Source organism: Geotrypetes seraphini, chromosome 2 (genome assembly GCF_902459505.1).
Source record: "Geotrypetes seraphini chromosome 2, aGeoSer1.1, whole genome shotgun sequence".
NCBI classification, from domain to species: domain Eukaryota; kingdom Metazoa; phylum Chordata; class Amphibia; order Gymnophiona; family Dermophiidae; genus Geotrypetes; species Geotrypetes seraphini.
The window spans coordinates 491,412,446-491,438,562 of NC_047085.1; the positions used below are offsets into that span (position 1 = coordinate 491,412,446).

General features: G+C 44.8%; 1 protein-coding gene across 4 annotated transcripts in view; it reads left to right on the top strand.

The window, feature by feature from the left end:
• Positions 1–25,132, top strand: part of SETD2 (SET domain containing 2, histone lysine methyltransferase) — a 282,749-nt gene extending 257,617 nt beyond the window's left edge. For all 4 annotated transcript variants that reach the window (XM_033931879.1, XM_033931878.1, XM_033931876.1 and 1 more), the window contains 2 exons: positions 18,200–18,301; positions 24,011–25,132. In XM_033931879.1, the coding sequence (XP_033787770.1) occupies positions 18,200–18,301; positions 24,011–24,172 (264 nt within the window). In that variant the 3' untranslated portion in view covers positions 24,173–25,132. The remainder of the gene's footprint in view (positions 1–18,199; positions 18,302–24,010) is intronic.
• The last annotated feature ends 985 nt before the right edge of the window (positions 25,133–26,117 follow it).

Below are 26,117 nucleotides of genomic sequence, written 5' to 3' on the forward strand. Positions count from 1 at the left end.
CATATGACTTACTATCTGGGGAAAAAATACTGTGGGGTTTTATAGAGATGTAGCTGCTTTGACCAATCGTGTGAAGCTTCGGGAATGATGCTGCATTGACCAATTATGTGAAGCTTCGGGAATGATGTCACACAGTCATTCAACAGTATATAAGGAAGTGCAGCTGTCCTGTGGTGTGGTGAAGCCTAAACAGAAAGTGAAAACTAAAAATTTGTGTGATGTTAAACTTCAAATGAACGTAAACCAAAACCCAAGGGAATTTGAAAGTACACTTCCCCCTCAGTATTCACGGGGATTAGGGGCAGAGCCGGCCTGCAAATATGGAAAAACCGTGAATAATATTCGGGCCAGTTCTGCCCTTATCCCCTGCTTCCCCCAGCTATTTTTAGCCCTGTGAGCCCCCTTTAAGCATTACCTGGTGGTTTAGCGGGTTTTCAGACAGGAGCGATCTTCCCACGCTCCTTCCCCTTGTAGATCGCTCACAGGAAATGACTGCCTTGAGCTCCCATAGTCTCTCAAGCCATTTCCTGTGAGCGATCTGCACGGGGCAGGAGCGTGGGAAGATCGCTCCTGTCCTGAAAACCCGCTAGACCACCAGGTAAGGCTTAATGGGGGGCTTACAGGGCTTAAAATAGCCTGAAAAATGAAAGTAATTTTTTTTCATTTAAAACCGCGACTAAGCGAATCCATAGATATGGAATTCGCGAATACGGAAGGGGAAGTGTAAACATAATTGTCAAATAATTCCCGTTTTACCAGACGTAATCACTGAATACAAGTCTATCATAGAAACATAGAAAAAGACGGCAAAAAAGGGCTATAGCCCACCAAGTCTGCCCATTCCAAATGCCCGCCCTCTGGTTTCACTCCTCTAGGGATCCCCTGTGAATATCCCATCTTCTCTTAAAGTCCAACACGCTGTTGGCCTCAATCACCTGCAGTGGGAGTTTGTTCCAATGAACCACCACTCTTTCAGTGAAGAAGTATTTTCTGGAGTCGCTATGGAACTTCCCTCCCATGATTTTTAGCGGATGCCCCCTGGTGGTCGAGGGTCCCATGAGGTAGAAGATATCTTCTTCCGACTCGATACGGCCCGTGATGTACTTAAATGTTTCAATCATATCACCCCTCTCTCTTCGTTCCTCAAGTGAGTACAGCCTCAGTTTATTCAGTCTTTCTTCATATGTGAGATCCTTGAGCCCCCAGACCATCTTTGTGGCCATTCGCTGAACTGACTCGATTCTCTGCACATCCTTCTGGTAGTGTGGTCTCCAGAATTGAACGCAATACTCCAAGTGAGGCCTCACCATGGACCTGTATAGCGGCATCATAACTTCAGGTCTCCTGCTGACAAAACCTCTACGAATACAACCCATCATTTGCCTTGCCTTGGAGGTAGCTTTCTCCACTTGATTTGCAACCTTCATGTCATCACTAATGATCACCCCTAGGTCACGTTCCGTCATGGTCCTGGCCAAGGTCTCACCATTTAGTATGTAAGTTCTGTGCGGGTTTTTCTTACCCAGGTGCATTACCTTACACTTTTTAGCATTGAAGCCTAGTTGCCATGTTGCCGACCACCGTTCAAGCAGTAGTAGATCTTGCGTCATATTATCAGGTAAAATGCTTTTACCTACTATGTTGCAAAGTTTGGCGTCGTCGGCGAACATTGATACCTTTCCTCTAAGTCCTTGGGTAATATCTCTTATGAATAAGTTGAATAGAATCGGGCCCAAGACCGAGCCCTGCGGCACTCCACTGATCACGCCTGACGTTTTGGAAGGGGTACCGTTTACCACCACCCTCTGAAGTCTACCACTCAGCCAATCCTCAACCCATGTAGTTAGAGTGTTCCCTAACCCTATTGATTTCAGTTTGTTCAATAATCTTCGGTGTGGGACGCTATCAAAAGCTTTACTGAAGTCCAAATACACCACATCCATTGATTCTCCGGCATCTAGCTGCCTAGTAACCCAGTCAAAAAAACCAATCAGGTTAGATTGGCAGGATCTGCCCTGGGTGAATCCGTGCTGGTGTGGATCACGTAGGTTTTCCTCGTCTAGGATCATGTCAAGATGTCGTTTGATCAGTGTTTCCATGAGCTTGCACACTATAGACATGAGACTCACTGGTCTGTAGTTTGCCGTCTCTGTCCTGCATCCCTTTTTGTGGAGTGGGATAACGTTGGCGGTTTTCCAGTCCAAGGGGACTCTTCCTGTGCTTAGGGAGAGATTGAAAAGAACAGATAATGGTTCTGCCAGGACTTCACTCAATTCTCTTAGTACTCTGGGATGTAGGTTGTCTGGTCCCATAGCTTTATCTACTTTGAGTCTTGATAGTTCGTAGTAGACGCAACTGGGTGTAAACTCGAAATCTTGAAACGGGTCCTTCTGGTTGTTTCCCGTTTGAAGCAGTGGACCAGCTCCCGGTGCTTCACAGGTGAAGACTGAGCAGAAGTATTCGTTTAGTAATTCTGCCTTGGCAGAATCTGATTCTACAAGGCTATCGTCCGATTTCTTCAGGCATTCTATCCCGTTTTTGTTTCTTTTCCTGTGACTAATATAGTTGAAGAAGGATTTATCCCCTTTTTTAATGTTCCGTGCTAGATCTTCTTCCATTTGGAGTTTAGCCTCTCTGACTGCTATTTTGACAGCTTTAGATCTGTCTAGATAGTCTTCTTTCGCCTCTCGTTTACCTTTATGCTTGTAGGTGATAAATGCTTCTTTTTTCTTTTTAACGAGGTCCAAAATTTTTGCACTGAACCATTGGGGTTTTTTGTTCCTCCTGTGTTTACTCATTGTTCTTGTATAGCGGTTTGTTGCTTCGTGTAGGGTGGACTTCAGAGTCGACCACATATCCTCCACATTGTTAGGTAGTGCTTGTTTATGTAACTCCTGACGGACAAAATCTCCCATACGGTCAAAGTCTGTGCCTCTAAAGTTGAGAACCCTAGTTGCCGTGTTTGACCTTGAGAAACCTTTCTTAAGGTTAAGCCATACCATATTATGGTCGCTGGAGGCCAGTGTGTCTCCAACTGAGACATCCGAGACGCTATCTCCGTTGGTGAGTACCAGGTCCAGTATCGTTTGGTCCCTGGTGGGCTCCAACACCATTTGCTTGAGTCGTGCACCCTTTATGGAGTTCAGAATTCTTTTACTGCCACACGTAGTCGCGGAGAGTGTGTTCCAATCTGCATCGGGCATGTTGAAGTCCCCTAACAACACTGTGTCTCCCCGTAGAGTGATGTTCTCTATGTCCTCTATCAGTTCTAAGTCTTTGTCTTCTTGTTGTTTCGGAGGTCTGTATATCACACCAAGGTATAGGCATTTTTCATTTCCTCTGGCCAGATTCACCCAGAGGGATTCCCCAGAGTATCTAACATCTGTAATTCTGGTAGTTTTGATGTTATCCTTAGTGTATAGTGCTACCCCTCCACCTAACTTGCCCTCTCTGTCGCGACGTAGTAGATTGTAGCCTGGTATAGCCATATCCCACACATGCGAGTCTGTGAACCAGGTTTCTGATATTGCTACCACATCTAGGTCAGCGTTTATTATCTCAGTCTCTAATTCTAGAATTTTATTGCCCAAGCTGTGTGCATTAACATACATAGCCTTCCATACCTGTGAAGAGATCCCCTTTTGGGTTAGAGTGACTCCTAAATTATCATTGATATTTCCCTTTAGATTATCATGGATAACATGCGTACCTACCTTAGACCCAGAAGTGTGGGTGTGACTCGCCTCCTCAGGATGGTTTCTTACTGCTCTGGGATATAAATAAGTGCCCTCCCCCAACTTACCTAGTTTAAAGCCCTGCGGAGTAGGCGGGCCAGGCGATGTCCGAATACATTCTTACCTCTCCTGGTTAGGTGTAGTCCGTCGGGTCCCTGTAGTCCCTGGAGTGTCGCACCGTGGTCTAGGAATCCAAAGTTCATCTCTGTGCACCACATGCGGAGCCATTCGTTAGTCCGTTGGATACGCTCTTCTCTAGCTCTGCCTTTGTGTCTTACTGGGAGGATCGATGAGAAAACAACCTGCGCTCCTATCTGCTTCAACTTCTTTCCCAGGGCTCCAAAGTCGTCGGGAATGTTCTCCGTGGTACTTCTGGCAGTGTCGTTTGTACCTACATGGATGAGAAACATAGGAAAATGATCATTGGGCTTTATAAGTTTGTCTAGACTGGTGGTGACATCCCGGATCCTGGCTCCGGGAAGACAGCAGACCTCTCTTGACTGCAAGTTGGGCCTGCAAATTGGTCCCTCGGTGCCCCTTAGCATGGAGTCCCCAATGACCACCACTCTTCGTTCCTTCCGGAGGGGCTGATCCGTGAGTCCTGTATTTGAGGTTAGGTGCTGAGTATTCTCCTGAGCCCCTTCCGTTATTTCCGTTGTTTCCTCGGTGTTCCCTTCTTGTAGGATTTAAAATCTGTTTCTGAGGGTGAGTTGTAGGGTAGTTGTAGAGTTATCCTGTTGGAGAGAAAAAGAAGAAGAAGAGAGTGAGAATGAGGTGGATTTTCTTTGCTTGCCCGTAGAGGAGGTTACCAGTTGCCAGGGGCCGGCATCTCTAATCATCTCCTGTACTCCAGTCATTGATTTTAGGGCTGTAGGTTTGGGGGAGTCAAGGATGGACCTGTCGTGGGTTCGCTCTGTGATGTGAGACAGTTCCAGGATAGCCTCGTCGATGAAGGCCTCGTCATCTCTGATACTCCTCAGTCGCTTTACCTCCTCCCTGAGGTTCAGCAGTTCCTGCACGATGTCCTCGTCTGTGTGTCTCTGTCCCAGCTCCTCTGTCTGCGTAGAGACTGTAGTGAACGTTGGGAGTGGGATGGTCATGGTCTGCACAGAGACCTCTGATCCGTGTCACCCTCTTTCTTCTGAGTATAGACCTTGGCCATCCCCTGGATCCCTCCGGACGCTGGGGTGTTGATCTTGATAGTAGCCTTGCTGCCACGTGTCCTCCCTGCCATTTCCGGCAGATTTATTTCTGTAAAAGAGAAGGGTTGAGATATCAGAGAGTTTGTAAGGAGGACGGTGGAGAATGAGATATTAGAGAGTATGAGAGATTAGATAGAGAGTAGAGAGTATGAGAGATTAGAGAGATTGAGATAAATAATCGATACCAGATAAATATCGATACCAGAAGATTGAGATAAATAAATAGCTGGGCAACGCTGGGTAATCAGCTAGTATGTTATAAACTTTATGACCAGGTAAGCTGGTCCTATCCATTTTGGCTTTTGCCCAGGTTTGAAATTGAAAGTTCTTACCTGCGTTAACCTGGAAGTATCATATAGGATTTTATCTAGCATTAACATAGCCACATCCTCATGTGCAAATCTGGTAGTCAGCTCATTATTTGAACCCTTCTACACAAAATAGTTAACCCCAGCTTATCTACTGATCAAGTCCCCCAGCAATGGAAGGAAGTTGGGCCACTGTTAAAAAAGCAAATCTTAACAAAGTAAATCAACTTCTGGCTCCACATAATACTAACGCTGCTTATGAGGTCAGCCATCAAACATCTGGAATTAGAAGATCTGAAATAAACTAATATGGAAAGTTATGTTCATACTTAGCATTAACTTCAACTCAAAGAATACATTTTTTTTAAAAATTAGATCCTTAATCCCAGTGCCTTTGCAAATTACATTGCAGTTTCAAGCCTTCCTTTTATATCCAAAGTAGCATGGTGAGCATACTCCATTCAAAGCAATATGAATGGGATGAAAACCATAGTAAAGAGACAACTCAGCTGGCCATGATCAGGGTGAAGAAGCACTTTTTAGCCCTCCTGGATGTGAGCATGCCTTTGGTCAATCATTGCCTCTTGATCACCCATTTAGAAGAACTGGATCTAAAAGGGATAACCTTAAGCTCATGGCTAGCTTAATTTGTGGGAGACTTAGAGGAGGGCCTCAGATTCGGAGCATACGTGTAGTCCTATCACAGACTCAACTGTCAGCGTATTTCTATAGCTCCATGCTCCAGTCATAGGCCCATACCCCAATTAAATTTTTTGGAAACTTTTTAATAAATAGACCTTAAGTGTAGTGACTAAAATTCAAGACTCTTAAAGGTGAAGTTAAGATATTAAAATTCAGTCCTATTCACAGTGTATCCTTATATACTAGGCAGCTAAATCACTTATCTCAATCTGCTTTTTCTTATTTTTTCTTTTTTCTTTTTTAAGGCTTCCACGTCAGGTTCTTTATTTAGCCTATTTAATGGCTAAGCCGACGCAGCCAGCGTTTCGTGGACACCGTTATTAGTCCACTGCGTCAGGGCCAATAGCCAGCAAACATTCAATACTTTATCACTGCCAGGTTTTACAAACACCTGTGATAAAGTATTGAATGTTTGCTGGCTATTGGCCCTGACGCAGTGGACTAATAACGGTGTCCACGAAACGCTGGCCGCGTCGGCTTAGCCATTAAATAGGCTAAATAAAGAACCTGACGTGGAAGCCTTAAAAAAGAAAAAATAAGAAAAAGCAGATTGAGATAAGTGATTTAGCTGCCTAGTATATAAGGATACACTGTGAATAGGACTGAATTTTAATATCTTAACTTCACCTTTAAGAGTCTTGAATTTTAGTCACTACACTTAAGGTCTATTTATTAAAAAGTTTCAAAAAATTTAATTGGGGTATGGGCCTATGACTGGAGCATGGAGCTATAGAAATACGCTGACAGTCGAGTCTGTGATAGGACTACGCGTATGCTCCGAATCTGAGGCCCTCCTCTAAGTCTCCTACACAGTGGATATATCATGTTAAGTGGTATTTTTCTCTATACGAGTAAGTGATTTTCTGACCACTTGGGTTAAGTATATTTAGTTTATAGCTTAATTTGTGGACCAGGTGAGGCTCTGACCCAGGGCGCCAATCGCCCAGGGTCATGACATCATCAGCCCATAAATTAAGTTATATAATGCGGCTTGAACACACTCCTCCTCCCTCTGACACTGCTGGCCAGTCCCGACAGGATACAGCTTCATACACCAGCAGCCACAAGAGGGAAGGGCCAGTGTCAGAGGATGGAAGTGCAACACTTCTCTCCTCCCTCCCCTGTTGCTGCTTCTTGATACTGACATTGGCCCTCCCTCATCATGGCATCTGGCCTATGAAACCGCATCCTGTCGGGCCTAGGCTGTTGTGTCAGATGAGAGAGGAAGGAATTGGCCTAGGGGCAGGTCATGGGGGTGCCAAAACAGAAGTGGGTCCGGTGCAGGCACCAAATTAGAAGTACATCCAGAGTACCATATAATCTTGAGTTGGCCCTGCTTAAGTTGGTTTTGGCCTTCCTTAGAGCACCATCCCCCCCCTTCTTTTTTTTTTTTGGTCTTATAGAGATCTTCACTAAAGTCTGTCACTATCCTGTGGTATCCTGCAAGGTTTCATATTAGTTTTAATGGTTGTTAATTTTTTATTCTTTAGCATCCCTCCAAGCCGGCACAGAAACGGATGAGTTTACACTACTCTGCCAGCAGGTGGAGACTGAAACATTGACTTTTGGCTGTAGTATAAGTGGGTTGTGCAGTCCCATCTGCAATCAGTCTGTTCTCAGTCTCCAGCAGGTGGAGTAGTAAGCCTGTGCAGTCATTCCTTGGTTTAGAGTAGGACCTGTTGAATTTTCTTAGTGGCCGCATTGTCCCTGTTGTGGGTTGTGGATTGAGCTTGGGGGATCCTTTCAAAGGTCTTTCTGATCTCGGGGGTGCCACATTTGACTGGTCAAGTCCCTCCCCCCTTTTCCCCAACCTCCCCTAATTTTTATTATTTTTTTTTTAATCTTAGAAGTGCCTCAGCTGTAAGCCTTGCCACTGTTCAGGCAAGGCATATAGCTTTGAGAGCCAATGGGGTTTGCTCAATTGCTCACAAAAGTTGATTTAAAAAAACAAACCTGAGGCAGTGCTGGCCTGAAAGGAAGCTTTAAATTAGCTTCAATTGACTTTAGGTTCAAACAATTTTTATTGATGCAAACAACAACAAAAACAATGCCAGGGCACCCCACGAGTGCACAGTACAAAGAATGATGCATCATATACAATAAATAACAAGCAGGTTCAGAAGAAAAGTAATAACTACCAAACTCCCCTCCCCATCCTACTGTACATAGGGTGAGCGAGAATAAAGCGGCGGAAAGCACTCCAAGGCCCTGGACTCTTATGTGCCCCGAAGATGCCACACCACCCCTTCCCCCCACCTATACCCACTGATCCCAACCGTAACTAAGTGCCCAAACCATTCAGTACCCCTCACCTCCCCTTCCCAATCCCCTCCCCCTCAATGGTACTCTCAGTCCCATCCCACCTATATTCACCAGTACTCTCCCAGCCCAACTAACTGAGCGCCCAGATTAGGACATCCATCTTAAGACCGCACTGCGGCCCTTTGGATGCAAGGCTTGCAGGTACAGCTCCCAGATATTCAAGAACAACATCTTTCACTTCCTTGCCCCTCTGGCATCTAACGCCTCCCAGATGGCCAACTGATGCAATTGGTTCTGCCAATACTAAAACGCCGGAGGGTCAGGGACCGTCCAGCACTGAAGAATACATTTCCTGGCCAGTAAACTCATCTTCCTACACAGAACCCGATGCCCCCTAGGCAAATGGCCAAAAGCCTCTGGCAAATCCAAGACAAAGTGGGCCGGGTTTCTGTTCAAGGCTCTCCCAATTAACCCTACATGTAAGAGATTATACGCCTCCAGAAGCGCTGGATAATGGGGCAGGACCAAAAGGCATGTCCCAATGTGTGTCCCCCCGTCCCACATTTATGACACAGTGGTGTAGGGAGACCCCCACTGTAATACAACTATGTACGTGTGTAATAAGCGCGTAAGGTCACCCTATAATATGTTTCTCTCAACCAAGCACACGGGGTCACACCAGGCATTGCCCTAGCTTCAATTGACTTTAATTGGTTTTTATTGCTAACCGGCACTTTTGTTTTTCCTCCTAGCGGTTTTCGCAAAGAGCACTTTTAACAAGCTTAAAAAGTGCTCATTATCCTACAGACGCACAGTTGATGCGGCTGGCATGTGCACAAAGTGCTCCGGCCTCTGCAAAGTAGAAATCCTCCTCAGCTTCAGGTGCCAGCGAGTGGGGTTCCCCTTCGCAAGTGCACCACTTGTCGGCTGCAGACAGTGGGGAAACCTGGGCTTCCCCTACCGCCCACAGAGGGATTTCCCCAGCCGCTGACAGTCAAGGAAATAAGGTTTCCCTTTCCACCGATAGTGCCTGGGACTCCTTTACCACTGTAACTACTGAAGCTGGATCTCCTGCCTTAGCAGCTGGGACTGTTCAGGTTTCTTTGCCACTACAGGCCTTGGGAGAGATTTTTTTGGCGGGCTTTTCATTGGTTTTGGTGGGAAGCTCCGCCATGTTGCCTTTGGCCTCAGGTGATTCTCCTGCTTGTGCAGTGAGTGCTTCTTTGCTGGGGAGGGGGAGAGGGTTGTCTCTGATTTTGTTTAAGCCATGTACAAGGCTTACTTACAGGCGGCTGGGAGTGTCTGTTTTTTTTTGGGGGGGGGCTCCGTTCATCCCCCCTCAGCTTCAGCTCTTGCCCAGTCCCCCTCTCCCCATCTTCGTCCAAGCGGCTGAAGGTTTCGTGGAACAGGGATTTTTTTTATTTGCAGACTCATTTTCACCTGATGAGGGCTTGGAGCCTTTGTTTGATCCCCAAGATCCTCTCGGGGGGGGGGGGGGGCGGATAATGAGTGTGTCTGTTTCTCTGAGATGCCAGTTGGCAAGGATGTGTTAGTGGTGTGCATTTTTCACCAGGAAGAGTTCCAGGAGCTTATTCAGGTTTCTTCAGTTTTGCACTTTGAGGAGGAAGCTAAGTACCCTCTGCATGTGGTGGACCCCCTGCTTCAGGAAATCCAGTCAGCTTCCCATTCTTTTCCTAAGAGCATCAGGATATTCGGGATGTGGTGCATGCACAGTGGAAAACTTCAGACGCACCTTTTCAATTGGTCGGTCTATGACTATCCCATTCCTGATGGGGATAGGGATACCTTTAAGTGTCCTATAGTGGTCTCGGCTATCTCGCGTAGACATATGGTGCTGGTTGAAGGAGGTTCAGCCTTGAGAGACTCCCAGGATCGTAAGATGGAATCTCTTCTTCAGCAGAGTTTTCACATGGCTGCCTTGGCTGTCCAGGCAGCGATTTGTAGCAGTTTGGTAGCCCAGGCTTGTTTCCGATGGTCTGAGCGGGTCCTGGACCGGGAATCTGATGGCTGGTCCTTGGTAAATCAGGAAGTGGCTAAGATTAAGCTTGGCACTTTTTATCTCATGGATGCCATGTATGATCTTTTGCGGGCATCTGCCAAGTCCATGGCCATTAGAGTGGCCACTTGCCATACCCTATGACTTTGGGGTTGGTTGGCATATGCAGCCTCTAAACTTAAGCTCAGTAAATTTCCTTTTGGGGAGGAGTTGGATAAGCTTGTTCATGTCTTGAATGACTCTAAAGTGCCCCAGTTTCCAGAGGACTGTCCTCGCCAGGTGTCGCGGAGTAGCAGCGCCCATGGGCATTTGCGTGATTTTTGTTGGTACCACCCTAGCCGGGGTATGACCTCTTTTTTGGTGATGGGACAATCGCGCGCCAGACACCAGCGCGCCGACAATCGAGTGCTGACAATTCAGTGCAAGATACCAGCGCACCGCGGGAAAACTTAGTTTTAACCCCCCACATACACACACTTTACTGCATACTGTTCGCGCTGCCATTGGGGAGGGTGCACATTATAGAGAAAGCGGAACTTTCCCGAAAAAAATTGGAAAAAGTTCCGTTTTCTCTATAATGGAGGGTTCCAACCCCCCCCCCCCAATAGCAACACAAACACTATGCAGTAAAGTGGGGGAATTCCTCACTCACACCCCGATTCGGAGCTCTTTAAAACTAAGTTTTCCCGCGGTGTGCTGGTGTCTTGCGTTGAATTGTCTGCCCTATATTGTCGGTGCGCTGGTGTCTCGCGCGCGACTGACTATGAACCTCTTTTTCTTCCAGAGGATGTTTCTTTCAGCGCATGCAGTCCTTTCGGAGACCCCACCAGGAGGGGGGAGTTATGACTCCACCGGTGGCTCCTTCTCCCGTCCGGGCCAATGACTTGTTACGAGTCCTTCCCCCGGTTCCGGGGATCAGTGGGTCCTAGAAGTGATTCGGGATGGCTATACTCTAGAGTTTTTCCAGCCCTTGCCAGATCATTTCCTCTCTTCTTGTCATGCAGCTTTGGAAGAAGCGGGCTTTTCATCAGACCCTGCAAAGGTTATTGGACTTCAAAGTAGTAGTTCAGTGCCCCCTCAGGAGTTTCGTACAGGCAGGTCATCCATTTACTTCGTGATGTCTATGAAAGAGGGGTCTTTTCAGCCCATCTTGGATTGAAAGGTGTCAACAAGGCACTTCGGGTTCCGTCTTTTTGCATGGAGACTCTGAAATCCGTCATTCTGGCCGTTCATCCTAGGGAGTTTGTGATTTCTCTCAATCTGACTGAGGCCTACCTGCATGTTCCGATTCGGGCTTCCCATCAGTGATTTCTTCACTTTGCAATTTTGGGAAAGCACCATCAGTTTTGTGATCTGACCACGGCTCCGCAGACTTTCACCAAGATTATTGAGGCGGTGGCGGCCTAGTGCAAGGAGTACATTCTGGTTCATCCCTATCTGGACGACTGGTTGATTCTAACAAAGTCCTTTCAGGAGAGCTCCCGGGTCACGAGTTGGGTTGTGGAGCTCCTGCAGTCGCTGGGCTGGGTGGTCAACTTGTCCAAAACTGGTTGACTTCGTCATCTGCGCTTGGAATATCTCGGAGATCTCTTCAACACTAGCTTGGGGAGAGTCTTTCTTCCCAAGGCCCGGGTGCTGAAATTGCAGTCACATATTTGCTTCCTGATGGATTGTTTTTGCCCTCGGGTGCAGGATTTGATGGCGGCCTCCCTGGAAGTGGTCAGGTGGGCTTGGGCTCACATACGTCCCCTTCAGTATTCTCTCCTTTGGCGGTAGTCTCCGCAGTTCCAAGATCTGGACTCTCCAGTGTCTCTTTGGGGGTTAGTTCGTCGCAGCTTGCGCTGATGGCTACAGCCTTTCAATCAGGTTCAGGGGGTGAATTTGGATCAGCCCCAGTGGACAGCACTTCTTACGGACACTAGTCTTAGCTGGGGAGCTCAATATTTTGGTCGCTCGGCTCAGGGCAGCTGGTCTTCAGAGGAAGCATCCTGGTTGATCAATGTTCTGGAGACCCGAGTCATTCGGTTGGCGTTACTTTCCAGGCGCTGCTGAAGGGCAAGTCGGTTCGGGTTCTCTCGGACAATGCCACAGTGGTAGCTTACGTCAATCGTCTGGGGCGAACCAAGAGTAATCTTGTAGAGCAGGAAACTTCTCTTCTCATGGAGTGGGCAGAGGCTCATCTTCAAGACATCTCAGCTTCCCACATAGTAGGAATGGTCAATGTCCAGGTGGACTTCTTCAGTTGTCATGTACTGGAACCCAGAGAGTGGTGTTTAGGCCTGGAAGCTTTCGAGTTGATTGTTCAGGCTTGGGGCCAGCCGGTCATGGACCTCATTTCCATGAGTGTCAACACTAAAGCACCGAGGTTCTTTAGTCACAGAGATCACCAGGCCGAGAATGCTCTAGTGCAGTCTTGGTCGACGGACGGCCTTTTGTATGTTGGCCGCTGATGGGCAGAGTTCTTCTTCGCATTGCTCAGCATGCAGGCCGCGTAATCCTGGTTGCTCCAGACAAAGCCCATGCACCTGTGGTATACAGATCTGTTGTGTCTTCTCATGGCAGATCATCTTCCGCTACCCCTGTTGCCAGAACTTCTGAATCAGGATCCCATTCCAATGTTAGATCTGGGTGTCATTGTAGACAATATGATGAAACCTTCCACCCAATGTACAGCGGTGGCCAAAAAAGCAAACAGGATGTTAGGAATTATTTTAAAAGGTATGGTTAACAAGACTAAGAATATTATAATGCCCCTGCAGACAGAGCGGGACCGGAACCTATTACAGCTAAGTTTGTTTATCTACATGCCCAGTTTGTGTTGTTGAACTGTGATATTACTGACTTATGTGAGAGTTTGGGTGAGGCAGAAGATATAAGCTGTCAACTGAAAAGTGATTGTGGGTAATTTGGTAGAAGAACTGACATAAAGAATTGGTTTGGATGTGTGGAGTTTTTTTGAGCTCTATGAAGACTAGCTAAGATCTTTTTTCTCCACATATTTAAATTTTCCCTTGGTGCAATCAGTGGGTTTTGCTTAATAATATGTGAAGGTTGCAGCGCTAGTGTGAATTGGCCTCCCCAAACTGGTGCTAGCGCACACTTTCATTTGTATATATGATAATTGAAATTGCCCATTATTATACCATTGCCCAATTCTCCAGCTTTCCAGATCTCTGAAAACATTTCTTCATCTGTCTGCTCATTTTGTCCCGGGGGACGGTAGTATAACCCTACCTTTATATTCCTTCCCTTCACATATGGAATTTCTATCCATATGGATTCCACACTGCTATCTATGTCATGCAGAATGTTTATTTTATTTAATTCAGTTTCCTCTTTAACATATAGTGCAGCCCTCGCCCCCCCCCTTCCAATTTGATCTACTCTATCCTTGCGATATAATTTGTACCCAGGTAATAGTGTCCCATTGATTGTCCTCCGTCCACCAGGCCTATTATATCTACCTCATCATTCAGTCCTATATACTCTTAACTCTCCTATTTTATTTTTTAGGTTTCTAGCATTTGTATACAGACACTTCAAATTTTTTTTTTTCCTTGTAACTACAGGCTGCTGAGAAGACGGAAAATTTAAGACTTTTACTCTGCCTTCCTCTTAAAACCTTCCTGGCTTGCTTTCACCATTATTGGAACCTCTATACTGTAACTCCCTAAATATCCTGTTTCAATAGTTTCCTCCAAGGATACCTCACACCGAACCATCTGCTCTGGGATGACTGTCGGCTTTCCGCCACATCTCAGTTTAAAAGCTGCTCTATCTCTTTTTTAAACGTTAGTGCCAGCAGCCTGGTTCCATCCCAGTTAAGGTAGAGTCCATCCTTTTGGAACAAGCTCCCATTTTCCCAGAAGGCAGCCCAGTTCCTAACAAATCTAAATCTCTCGTCCCTGCACCATCGTCTCAACCACACATTGAGACTTCAGAGCTCTGTCCACCTCTTGGATCCTGCGTGTGGAACTGGGAGCATTTCTGAAAATGCTACCCTGAAGGATCTGGATTTCAGCTTTACATCTAAGAACCTAAATTTGGCTTCCAGAACCACTCTTCCACATTTTCTTATGTCATTGGTACCTATATGCACCGAGACAGCTGACTCCTCCCCAGCAGTATCTAAAATCCTATCTATGTGACGCGTCAGTTCCGCTACCTTCGCACCAGGCAGGCAAGTGACCAGGTGATCCTCATGCCCACCAGCCACCCAGCTATCTACATGCCTAATAATCAAATCACCAACTACAACAGCTGTCCTAACTTTTCCCTCCTGGGCAGAAGCCCCTGGAGATACATCCTCAGTGCAAGAGGATATTGCATCCGCTGGTGAGCGGGTCCTAGCTACAGGATTATTTCCTACTTCACCAGGGTGATGCTCTCCTTCTAGGAGTCCTCTCTCCTCCAAGGCAGCACAGGGGCTATCAGATTGAAGGTGAGACTTCTCTACAACATCCCTATAGGTCTCCTCTATGTACTTCTCTGTCTCCCTCTGCTCCTCCAAGTCTGCTACTCTAGCCTCAAGGGAACGTACTCGTTCTCTGAGAGCTAGGAGCTATTTGCAGCAAGAACACACATATAACTTTTTGCCAACTGGGAGAAAATCGTACATGTGACATTCAATACAAAAGACTGCATAGCAACCCTCTTGCTGCTGGACTACCGTCTGCTTCTTGTTATTGAGCTGATTAATTAATTAACCTTATTAAGCTACTAGGAATATATTAGACTAGTTTAGTGAGCCTTAAAATTTTATTATATGCTTTATTTAGAATTTTTTTTTCTTAGATAGTCTTAGGGTTATATTACTGTATATGCTTATTTACTGTTTGATTCTTTACAGGTAATGAAATATAAAGAATTCTCCTGTTGGCGTAATTAGAATAATTGACAATAAATTAAGACTATAAGTAAAGAAATGAGCTAGGCGTGGGCAGGGGAGGACGGGAGGGAATAGAGACTAAGCCAAACCCTGCTCTGCCTGCCAGAAACTATCTCTAGCAGCAGGTTCAAGCTTACATGATGATTCCATGTGGCCTCCTGGCCAGCTCACCAAAGCTCCTGGCTAGTCTCTAACACTTTTTGCAGGTCCTCACTCTGACGCTGATGCTCACCGGCCAATACTGCTAACATCTGAGGATCCATTGTGTTGGTTTATGGAGGAAACACAAGAGAACAGGACCCAAGTGGGGCCCCTTACAGGATCCACTCTACCTGTAACCACCCTCACCAGCCTCTTTGCCTGGTGTGCTTACAGCAGTGCTGGTGAGTCTGCAGGTGTGCTCTTAAGGGAGCACGGCCCTCTGTTTGCAGACATCCTGGTCCCTCAGTCTCTGGTTCCTCTTGTCATTTTATCACCGACTAAGACCTGGCCTCTCCCCTGGGCTGCTCACTTCCACTCCGCCGTTGCTGTGCATATGGTCTCTGTCGCTCCAACCAGAACAAGGTTGCACCAACACCAGCAGTTCCCAGTGGAATAAAAAAAAAAAAAAAAGGAGAAGACATATGTGCTGGGAGGTGAGAGGCTTATATGCACCGATGGGGAGAGGGACCTTGGGGGTGATAGTGTCTAAAGATCTTAAGGCAAAGAAACAGTGTGACAAGGCGGTGGCTGTTGCCAGAAGGATATTAGGCTGCATAAAGAGAGGTGTAACCAGTAGAAGAAAGAAGGTGTTGATGCCCCTGTACAGGTCGTTGGTGAGGCCCTACTTGGAATGTGGTGTTCTGTTTTGGAGTCAGTATCTGGCAAAGGACATAAGACTTGAAAACGGTCCAGAGGAAGGCGATGAACATGGTAGGAGGTTTGCACCAAAAGACATATGAGGAGAGACTGGAAGCCCTGAATATGTACACCATAGAGCAGGGGTGTCAAAGTTCCTCCTCGAGGGCCGCAATCCAGTTGGGTTTTAAGGATTTCCCCAATGAATGTGCATGAGATCTATTAGCATACAATGAAAGTAGTGCATGCAAATAGATTTCATGTATATTCATTGGAGAAATCCTGAAAACCTGACTGGATTGCGGCCCTCGAGGAGGGACTTTGACACCCCTGCCCTAGAGGAAAGGAGGAACAGGGGAGATATGATTCAGACGTTCAAAGGTATTAACATAGAAACATGATGGCAGATAAAGGCCAAATGGCCCATCTAGTCTGCCAATCCACAGTAACCATTATCTCTTTCTCTCTTGCATGTTGCTGACCCAGTTCCAGGTCAGCCATGTGCAGCGTGCAAGAGCCACTGTGCGCTATCCCGGCAAACAAGTTCAGCTGGCACTGAAGATAAGGAGCAGCCAAGCCGGAAGAAAGATGGACAGGCACTTGCAGGGGATATTGATCCTTCACAGACCGGCACCGGTCTGCAGACCAGCGGTTGAAGAACACTGGGCTAAGTTATCTTCTGCTAATCCCATCTTTCAAGTGATCCTAAATACCTGGTATACATTTCAGAAGCAGATATTCCCGGAGCAAGTTTATTTTGCCCAAACACCAATTATTTTAGCACCTGGTTTTGACCCAGGAGGAGACGAGCCCATTTGTTTTCAATGAGTGGGAGCAGAGCTACGTACGTACCCTGGGTCAAGTGTGGCAGGACTTGGGTATATTACCTTTTGGACTTTCACAGGAAGTGTATGGTCTCTCAGGTAAAGATGCTTTTGCCTATGCTCAAGCGTGTACATTTCTGCAGCAGAAAGCTTATTGGGATCTTAGTTTAAGGGAGACAGCCCTGGAGATAGCGTTGGGATGCGGGTTGGGCACGGGAGAGGGGGGTCCCACTTATACCAAGCTTTGCTATTGTGAGAGGCCTCTGCAGATCCTTATAGAGAGCAGTGGGAGAAGGAATTGAGAAGGTGGGGTCAAAACACAGATTGGACTCCAAAATATGTTTCAATGAGCCTTTCATTTGAAAGGAAAACTCTGCAATGAGAGGGCATAGGATGAAGTTAAGAGGCTCCGGAGTAATCTGAGGAAAATACTTTTTTACGGAAAGGGTGGTAGATGTGTGGAACCGTCTCCCGGAAGAGGTGGTGGAAACAGAGACAGTGTCTAAATTCAAGAGGGCCTGGAATAGGGACGTGGGATCTCTCAGAGAGAGAAAGAGATAATGGTTGTTGCGGATGGACAAACTAGATGGGTCATTTGGCCTTTATCTGCCGTCATGTTTCTATATAGAAGTCTTTTTACCTTACCATTGTCCTCCCACTTTATTGAAAATGGATATAAGATGTATTATCATTGGTATTTTACCCCCCCCCCCTCCCCCGTGTTTGTATAAGATTTATGGTACATCTCAGGTTCTCTGTTGGTGATTGTGTGGTCAGTTGGGAGATTTCCACCTTGTATGATGGGAGTGTCCCCTTATAAAGCAGTACTGGCACATGATGGGACAATTGTTTGTTAGTATTACACATAAACATTGTCGTATTTTGATGGACTGTTGCTTTCTTAATGCTGCTATTTCAGACTATAATGCTCAGGAATATTGTTTAGCAGTATTTATATTCATTGTAGCTTGGGTTGAGCTGGCGTGGAATTGCTATTCTCCGAAGATACCTGAGTGATCATATCTCCTCCTCAAGTAGGACTATATACATCTTATGTGTAAATTGACTGTGTTACGCTATCTGGCGCTCATACCATATCACAGGGTGTGAGACATTTATGAGCCATGGAGAGCTAATCATCTCGGTGGAGGTATACTCAACTCTGGACTCCTCCTTGTAGTACTCTTTGCATGGATTGTAGCACTGCCTATTGGGGGGTACAGAGTGGGATTGTTCAGAGTGGGTTTTGTTGAGATTTGCTATGTTTTGTATATCCTTGAGTTCTTTCAATAAAGAGATTTAGAAAGCAAAAAATAATAATACCATTCTAGTATTCTTTTTTTTTTTTTTGCCTCAATTTACAAGCAGTGTTCAGCTCACTTTGACATTACTTGACTCTTGTTTGTTCTTTATCTATGTTTTCAGATGTCACAGTTCATTGTGCAGTGCCTGAATCCATACCGGAAACCTGACTGCAAAATAGGAAGAATAACCACGACAGAAGATTTCAAGCATCTGGCACGCAAGGTACCCTGCTGCTGTATATGTGTCTCCTTAATTACTACTATTACTAATCATTTTTATGGTGCTACTAAACATACCTTTATCGATTACATATGTAAACTTGGACTCTGCATCTGAAGTATCACAAAGTATAAGTTCCAGCTCTCTGTGATTATTAATGAAGAATTTAAAACTATCTTACAATTCTAATTATCTTAAACCTTAAAATACACTCTTTCCTTTTGGAGATAAGTAGGATTGTACACTTTTGTGTTTGGGAGTGCTTTCAACTCCTAACTCCTCTCACCTTGGGTTCTGCATCCCCAACCCTATATGTAATGTCTATGTTCAAGTTAGATTGTGAGTTCTTCCAAGCAGGGACTTCAATAAATGTCAAAATGTACAGCACTGTGTACGCCTTTCAGTGCTATATAAGTGATAAGTAGTAGTAGTTTTCTTTTAGTACATTTGCTAATATCAAACAAAAAAAATTCCTGTGCATATCCTTAATAGTAAATCACTATAAAATATGAAATCATTGATTAGTTCAGGTGTGGTTGCTTTCTGATTTCTAGATTATATTTTCTCAGTCTACTGAATAAAATTTACTTCCATAGCATTCCTCCAAACCAGTCAATTCTCTTAGGTTATACATTCCTACCAGCAAATGGGTGATTTCTGAGTGAACCTATAACAGCCTTGTGCGGTCCCTAGGGAGTTATTCTATTTATCATTTCTATAGCGCTTAAAGGTGTACGCAGCGCTGTACATTTAGCATGTAATAGACAGTCCCTGCTCAGAAGAGCTTACAATCTAATTTGGATAGACAGACAGGACATATAGGGGTTAGGGAGTTTCTAGCAGAGAACGATAGGATTGACTTAGGTATCTTATGGTGAGTGGGAGTTAGGAGTTGAAAGCAGCATTGAAAAAGTGGGCTTTTAGCTTGGATTTAAATACTGCTAAAGATGGAGCCTGACATAATGATTCAGACAGTCTGTTCCAGGCAAATGGCGCAGCAAGGTTGAAGGGACGGTGTCTGGAGTTGGCAGTGGAGGAGAAGGGTGCAGATATGAGAGACTTACTGGATGAACAGAATTCACGGAGGGGAGGGGTAGCATAGTGGGAGATAAGTGAGGAGAGATATTGAGGGGCTGTAGAGTATATGCACTTGTAGGTCAGTAAGAGGAGTTTGAACTATATTTGAAAATGGATGGTGAGCCAATGAAATGACTTGAGGAAAGGAACAATGCGAGTATGGCAGTTCTTGCAGAATTTTGGATAGATTGAAGGAGAGAGAGAGATGGTTGAGCAGAAGACATGAAAGAAGCAAGTTGAAGTAATCTAGGCGAGAGGTGATGAGAGTGTGGATAAGGGTTTTGGTAGTGTACTTGAAAAGGAGAGGTCAGATATTATAGAGGAAGAAGCGACACTTCAGTGATTTGTTAGATCTGAGCGGTGAAGGAGAGAGAGGAATCAAAGATGACCTAGACAGGAAGGAGGAGAAATAGAGAATGGAGAGGTGTATTTAAGTGGAAAGATAAGGAGCTCTGTCTTATCCATATACAGATTTAAATGGTGATGAGACATTCAGGTGGCAATGTCAGTTGGGCAGGCTGAAACACGGGCCTGGGTTCCAGTAGAGATATCTGATGTGGCGAGAGAGATCTGGGAGTCATTATCATAGAGGTGGTATTGAAAACCATGGAAGATCAGTGCACCGAGGGAGTGGATATAGATGGAGAAAAGGAGAAGTTCCAAAACAGAACCTTAAAGTCTATTGACTGATAGTGGGATAGCAGTAGAAGAGGATCCACCAGAACATAATGCTAAAAGTTTGATGGGAGAGAGAAAAAGAAACCAAGAAAGAACAGAGCCCTGAAATCCAAGTGAGAACAGCATATCAAGGAGAAGGCATTGATCAACAGTGTCAAAAGCAGCAGATAGATTAAGAAGGATGAGGATAGAATAGAAGCCTTTGGTTCTGGCCAGAAACAGGTCACTGGATTTTAGCAAGGACAGTTTCTGTAGAATGTAGAGGGTGAAAATCTGATTGAAGTGGGTCAAGAATACCTTGAGATGAAAGAAAGTCAAAACAACAGCGACAAATAGCATGTTCAAATAACTTGGATAAGAAAGGTTGAGGGGGCAATAATTGGAAGAGCAGGTAAAGTCCAGTGAAGGTTTTTTGAGGAGTGGTATAACTATGGCATGTTTGAAGGCATCAGAAACAGTTGCAGTGGAAAGTGAAAGATTGAGGATTTGACAGAAGGGATGACGAGAGAGTGCTGAGTAGACAGGTAGGAATCAGATCAGAGGAACAGGTAGTGGTGGAGTTTGATGGAGGAAAGCAAATGTGCAGTTTCAGTGATTTCAGAAAAGGTAGCACGGGTTGAGAGGAGGTTGACCGAAGGGACAGATGGAAGGAGGGGTGGGGGGTGACCTGTTTGATAACTCAAGGTGAATCTTCTGAACCTTGTTGTAGAAGAACTTGGTCATAGTCTGGGGAGAAAGTAAAGGGACGATAGGAGATGAAAGCACTTTGAATAGGAATTTAGTGTAGTAAAGAGATAGCAAGGGTTAGAGCTAAGAGAATTAGATAAATGGGCATAATATTCTTGTTTGGCAAGTGAGAAAGCATACTAGAAGAATGTCAGCAGGAATTTGAAGTGTATGAAGTCAACATGTGCGAGATGTTAAGCATATTGGGCACAGGTAGCGGATATTGTAGCTCTGCCAGGTTAGAGTTTGATGCACCTTACAGGATGTGAAATGGGAGGAGCAAGAGGATCTAGAGCAGAGGTGAGAAAGGTGTTATAAGAAAAGACAGCTTCATTGACAGTCTTGTATGACCTAGTAGTTGAGGGGAGGGATGAAACAGTGCTGGAGAGAGTGCCACGGTTCCTAAATGTATTGTGTTGAAGCAAACTTCTAAGAGACAGGAAAAGATCCTGGGTAGTCTTTTTAAGTGGAGGAATTGGGATTGAGAGGAGGACTTTATGGAAGAAAGGCCCTTTCATTTGCAGAAGGAATCATTTTTGAGTGGCAATCCCCTGATGCATCTTAGGGGAGAGAAGCAGAAGTCTGGATTGTGGACTGCGTCCCAGGTGAGGACTCCATTGTGGGCAGTGCCCCAGGTGAGGTCTCCTCAGTAATTTGTGTATTCCACAGAGATTTGCTCCAAGAGTTCAGGTCTCTCAGTTTTGAGGAAGAATCTAAGGTGTCAGAACCCCGTAAGGTAGATCTCATCTTGAAGGGGATCTGTAAATTGTCCAAGTCATTCCTTATATATTAAAATATCTGGAAGATAAATAGGTTGAATGGAATTCTCCAGATGCACCCTTTAAGGTGGCATGCTCCATGGTAAGACCATTATCCCTGTCCTGCTCTAGGATATAGGATATCTTGAGACCCCCAACTATGGATATTTTTGTGTCTTTGTAACTAAAATGATTACCAATTGATGGTGCTACCACTCTCCAAAAGCTCCTCTGAAACAGAGTTTTAATGTTTCAGCCTTGGCTGTACATGCTGAAATCTGAAGAGGTCTGGTCGAGAAGTTTTGATTATGTTGGGTAAAGAAGGTCCTGGTCAGGCCGTTAGAGGGCTCCTTTTTAGTCAGGAAGCCAAATTTGAGATAGCATCTTTTTTTCATACAGACATTCTTTATGATCTGCAAGCTTCAGCTAAGTTTGTGGTACATTACCAAGTACTTGTGACCTGGATTGGCCACTGTTGGCCATTACTGGGTTTGATGGCCCTTTAGTCTATCCTAGTATGCTAATGCTTATGTTCTTAAGTTACATTTATGGCCTTGATGAAAGTAGATAGGAGGTCATCATGGTTACTTGTTTGGGCGGCAGATATGGCATCCAAATACAAGTGAAGTAGATTTTCCTTAAGGATACTTTTATGTTTGGAAAGGAACTTGATAAGTTGGTGAAAGGCCTTTGGGGAAGCAAAGGTGCCTAGGCTGCCGGAGGATAAACCAAAGGCTAGGACTGGAGCATCTGGTAGAGGCAGGTTTAAGAATGCCCTTTGCTACCATTCCAAAAGGGTTGGACAGTAATCAATGTGATAGATTCTTTCAGAGGAAGCAGTCCTTTTTGGGAGCCATCATGGCAGGTGATAGGCTCAGTTGTGCCTGGTCCATCCTGGAACTTCCAGTTAAAGCATTGGGGCCCATCCTCCCGTAGCAGTCGGAGTCAGACTGCAAGACTTCTACAACATAAGTGGAAAGAGTTTTTATTTATTTATTTTTAAATTTAATCCTTGTTCCTTGTCATTAGCAGTAGATGAATCCAGAGATTTTCCTTATATACAATACTCCCCCGATATTCACGGAATATCAGGTGTTCCAGGAACACCGCCCCCCCCCCCCCTCCCTGCGAATAGTGAAAAACCGCAAATATGGTTTTCACCCGGGGAGGCAGGATAAGGCAGCTGGAGCACCAGGGAGTGAAGGAAATCACTCATGGTATGCTCCGACCGCTTCTTCCTGCACTAAAGTCAGACGTCACCAATCAAGAGCTGCTTTGACACACAGCTCCTGATTGGTGAAGCACGACTTTAGCACAGGAAATCGCGGTCTGAGAATACCATGAATGACCGGGACTGCGAACCGCGAATGACCGGGGGAACACTGTATATCAAAGGAAGTTATAACTAAAATAGTCTAATGCAGACAGAATACAGTCAAACCTCGGTTTGCGAGTAACGCTATTTGCGAGTGTTTTGCAAGACGAGCAAAACATTCTCGCAAATCGTGACTCGCAAATCGAGTATTGACTAGATTTGTGAGCATCGCTACCCCCCGCCTGCCTACCCACTAAGGCCCCCTGAGAACCGGCATCGCTCCCCCCCCCTGATGAACGAGGATCCTTCCTGTTGCCTGGGCCTTGAGCATCTGTTTGGGCTGGCAGGGGATGCCTGTTCGCGCGGGGGGGGGGGGGTGTTCACGAGCAGGGGGGGCAGCGATGCCGGTTCTCGAGTGGGGGGGAACGAATCAAGCGAGTTTCCCTTACTTTCTATGGGGAAACTCGCTTTGATATATGAGCAGTTTGTTTATGAGCATGCTTCTGGAACGAATTGTGCTCCTACACCAAGGTTCCACTGTATTATTTAAACATAATAAAAATCCTTGAAAACTCACCCACACAACAGAAAATCCAAAAGAGAGTCAGCAGATGTTCTTGCTGCTATGGGATTGCTACTTTAAGGTTTTAATTTCCTGTAGAATAATAGAGTCTTGATTTCCATCCAACGCTCAATACAAACACTGCTCCAAGATGAGGAATGCAGTAGCTAAATATCCTCATCTTGGTAATCACCGGTTTAATGGTGCACAATCAAGGTAGTTAATAATCCTTGTTGGATTGACCTCAGATTTGTCCTGATGCATAACAGCCATTCCACCTAGGGCTGAGGTATTGTCATTGAGAGAAGGTGGAAAACAGGACCTTGAACTTCAAGTGACATTCAGCAGACAACCAGTTTTGAAGTTGCTGCAGGCATTTCAAATTTGAAAGAGGAAAATCATGAAATAGAGTTAATTTAGCTAAATGACTTCTACCTCTCAGGTGATATCATCATTTGCAAATATAAAAGTGAATTTAATATTTAGAGAGGAAAGCATGAATAGCCTTTAGGTGAGGGAAACGCCAAGGTGGCACTTCAGGATTATTACTAGGTTCTTTGGATCAATCTCATGAACTCCGTCTCTTCCTCTTTCAGCTGACCCATGGTGTCATGAACAAGGAGCTCAAGTACTGCAAGAATCCTGAAGACTTGGAGTGCAACGAGAATGTGAAACATAAAACCAAGGAATACATTAAAAAATACATGCAGAAATTTGGGACTGTTTACAGACCCAAAGAAGACATGGACATGGAGTAATCTTTTGGTTTTTGCTCTAAAACAGACACATGAATTCAAAGAACTAAAACAAAACTGTTTGGACCTGAGGAAGAAGAATTTGATGATCCCCTAGAGAGAGCAGTTCGTCTTTCAGGGATCTTCACATTGACAGTATCTTATGAATTCTAAGACCTGAATAACGCAGAAGTGTGTCTATTTCTGTGTGTTCCTGATTATACGGTTGTAGAACAGGGATAGGGGAAGGAGGGGCACAGGAAAAGGATGACTTTTTTCCCAACTGGTTTTGCTTTTTTTGCCCCATCCTATCTGAAACCCTTCCCTCCCTATCAGTCCACCTGGGTCCCAAACAGTGGTGGTGCTGGAATGCGCAGTATCTTATGCGCAACTTTTGTGAGTGAGAGAGTGTGTGTGTGTATCCAGGATCTGTATTATAGTTTAACGTATATGTGAATATATTGAAAAAAAGAATTTGTGCTTATAGTCCACCCGCTGGTTATCACGGGAACACTTTGTAAGGGTAGTGCTGTTCTCTTGCAAGGTTTTATTCTGTTATCATGTATATACTTCACAACCAGCTGCCGTGTGTCCATCTCCTACCCTACCTGTGCATTTCTCTCTCTCTTTCTCTGGCAGCCTTGTGCTTTGTTGATAAGATTTGATTGGTATTTTTTGTTTGTTTGTTTTTTTTGCTTAAATCATTTTACTTTATTCAATTTTTACTGAACTTTTTATGTAAAAAAAGATAAAGAAATAATTTGCCTACAACAAAATGTAAGTAAAACTGTAAGGAAAATTGTCACTGTACATACTTTTGTGAATTAAAAGAAAAAAAAAATAACCTAATAATTAAAACAGAAAAATGTGTATGCAATGACCTGTGAGTAGAAAAACATAAGAAGGAATTTTGTTTCATGTTCTTAACAGCTTAGATAGTTTTTGCTCTATACGGGTATAAAACTCAATATAAGCCTGCCTCCAGCCAAAGTCTCATATTTTATGTTTTGCATACCAGAGTAGTTTTGTTTAGATGTTGACAATAGCCGGATCTTTTGAGCCCCAGGGAAAATCAAATGATATAAAAATTAATTTCCATTGCACTCTCTTTCAAAGTACCATTCTTTTTCTGGGAGTGAAGTAGATTAGATGAAACACAAGAAGTCTTCCTCTATAAATGTCTACTTTCCTCCTTTTGCTGTGACATGCTTTTCCCACTAGTTCTTTAACTAGTCTCATTATGGAAAGATTGCTACAGGGCTACTCTATCATCCAGATCAGTGGTGTTCACTCCCAGTCCGCAAGAGGTATCAACAGGTCAGGCTTGCAGTATACCTTTATAGAGTATGCATGAGAGATTTGAGTACAATGGAGGTGATAGGTATGCATAGCTATCATGCATATTCATTAAGGATGTCCTGAAAATCTGACATGTTGGTGGTCCTCAAGAACCAGGAGTGAAAACCAAGGATCTAGAGCAGGGGTAGGCAGTTCCGGTCCTCAAGAGCCACAGGCAGGTCAGGTTTTCAGGATTTCCACAATAAATATGCATGAGAGAGATTTGCATCTATCTCAAGGAGACCGTGCATGCAAATCCATCTCATACATATTCATTGTGGATATCCTGAAAACCTGACATGCCTGTGGCTCTCTAGGACCGGAATAGCCTACTACTCCTGATCTAGAGCACAAAATATTAACAAAAAAAAGGTCTGTTGCTCAGAAAGGTTCTTTACTATTGTGTTGTTTCCCATCTTGAGTCAGCAGTGTTGCTCACTTGAAACAAGTGTTCTCTGGAGACAAGCAGGGGAGGTGTAGGCACACTTTTTGGTGAAGACCTCAGATTGATCTGGTGTGTCGGTGCTCTCCCAAAGCTATAGTAAGCTTTTGGCTTACTGAGCAAGTGCAGGGACTCCCACCTTTGGTAGCTCCTCCCTTTGATTCTCAGTATTTTCTTCAGCCACTCCTA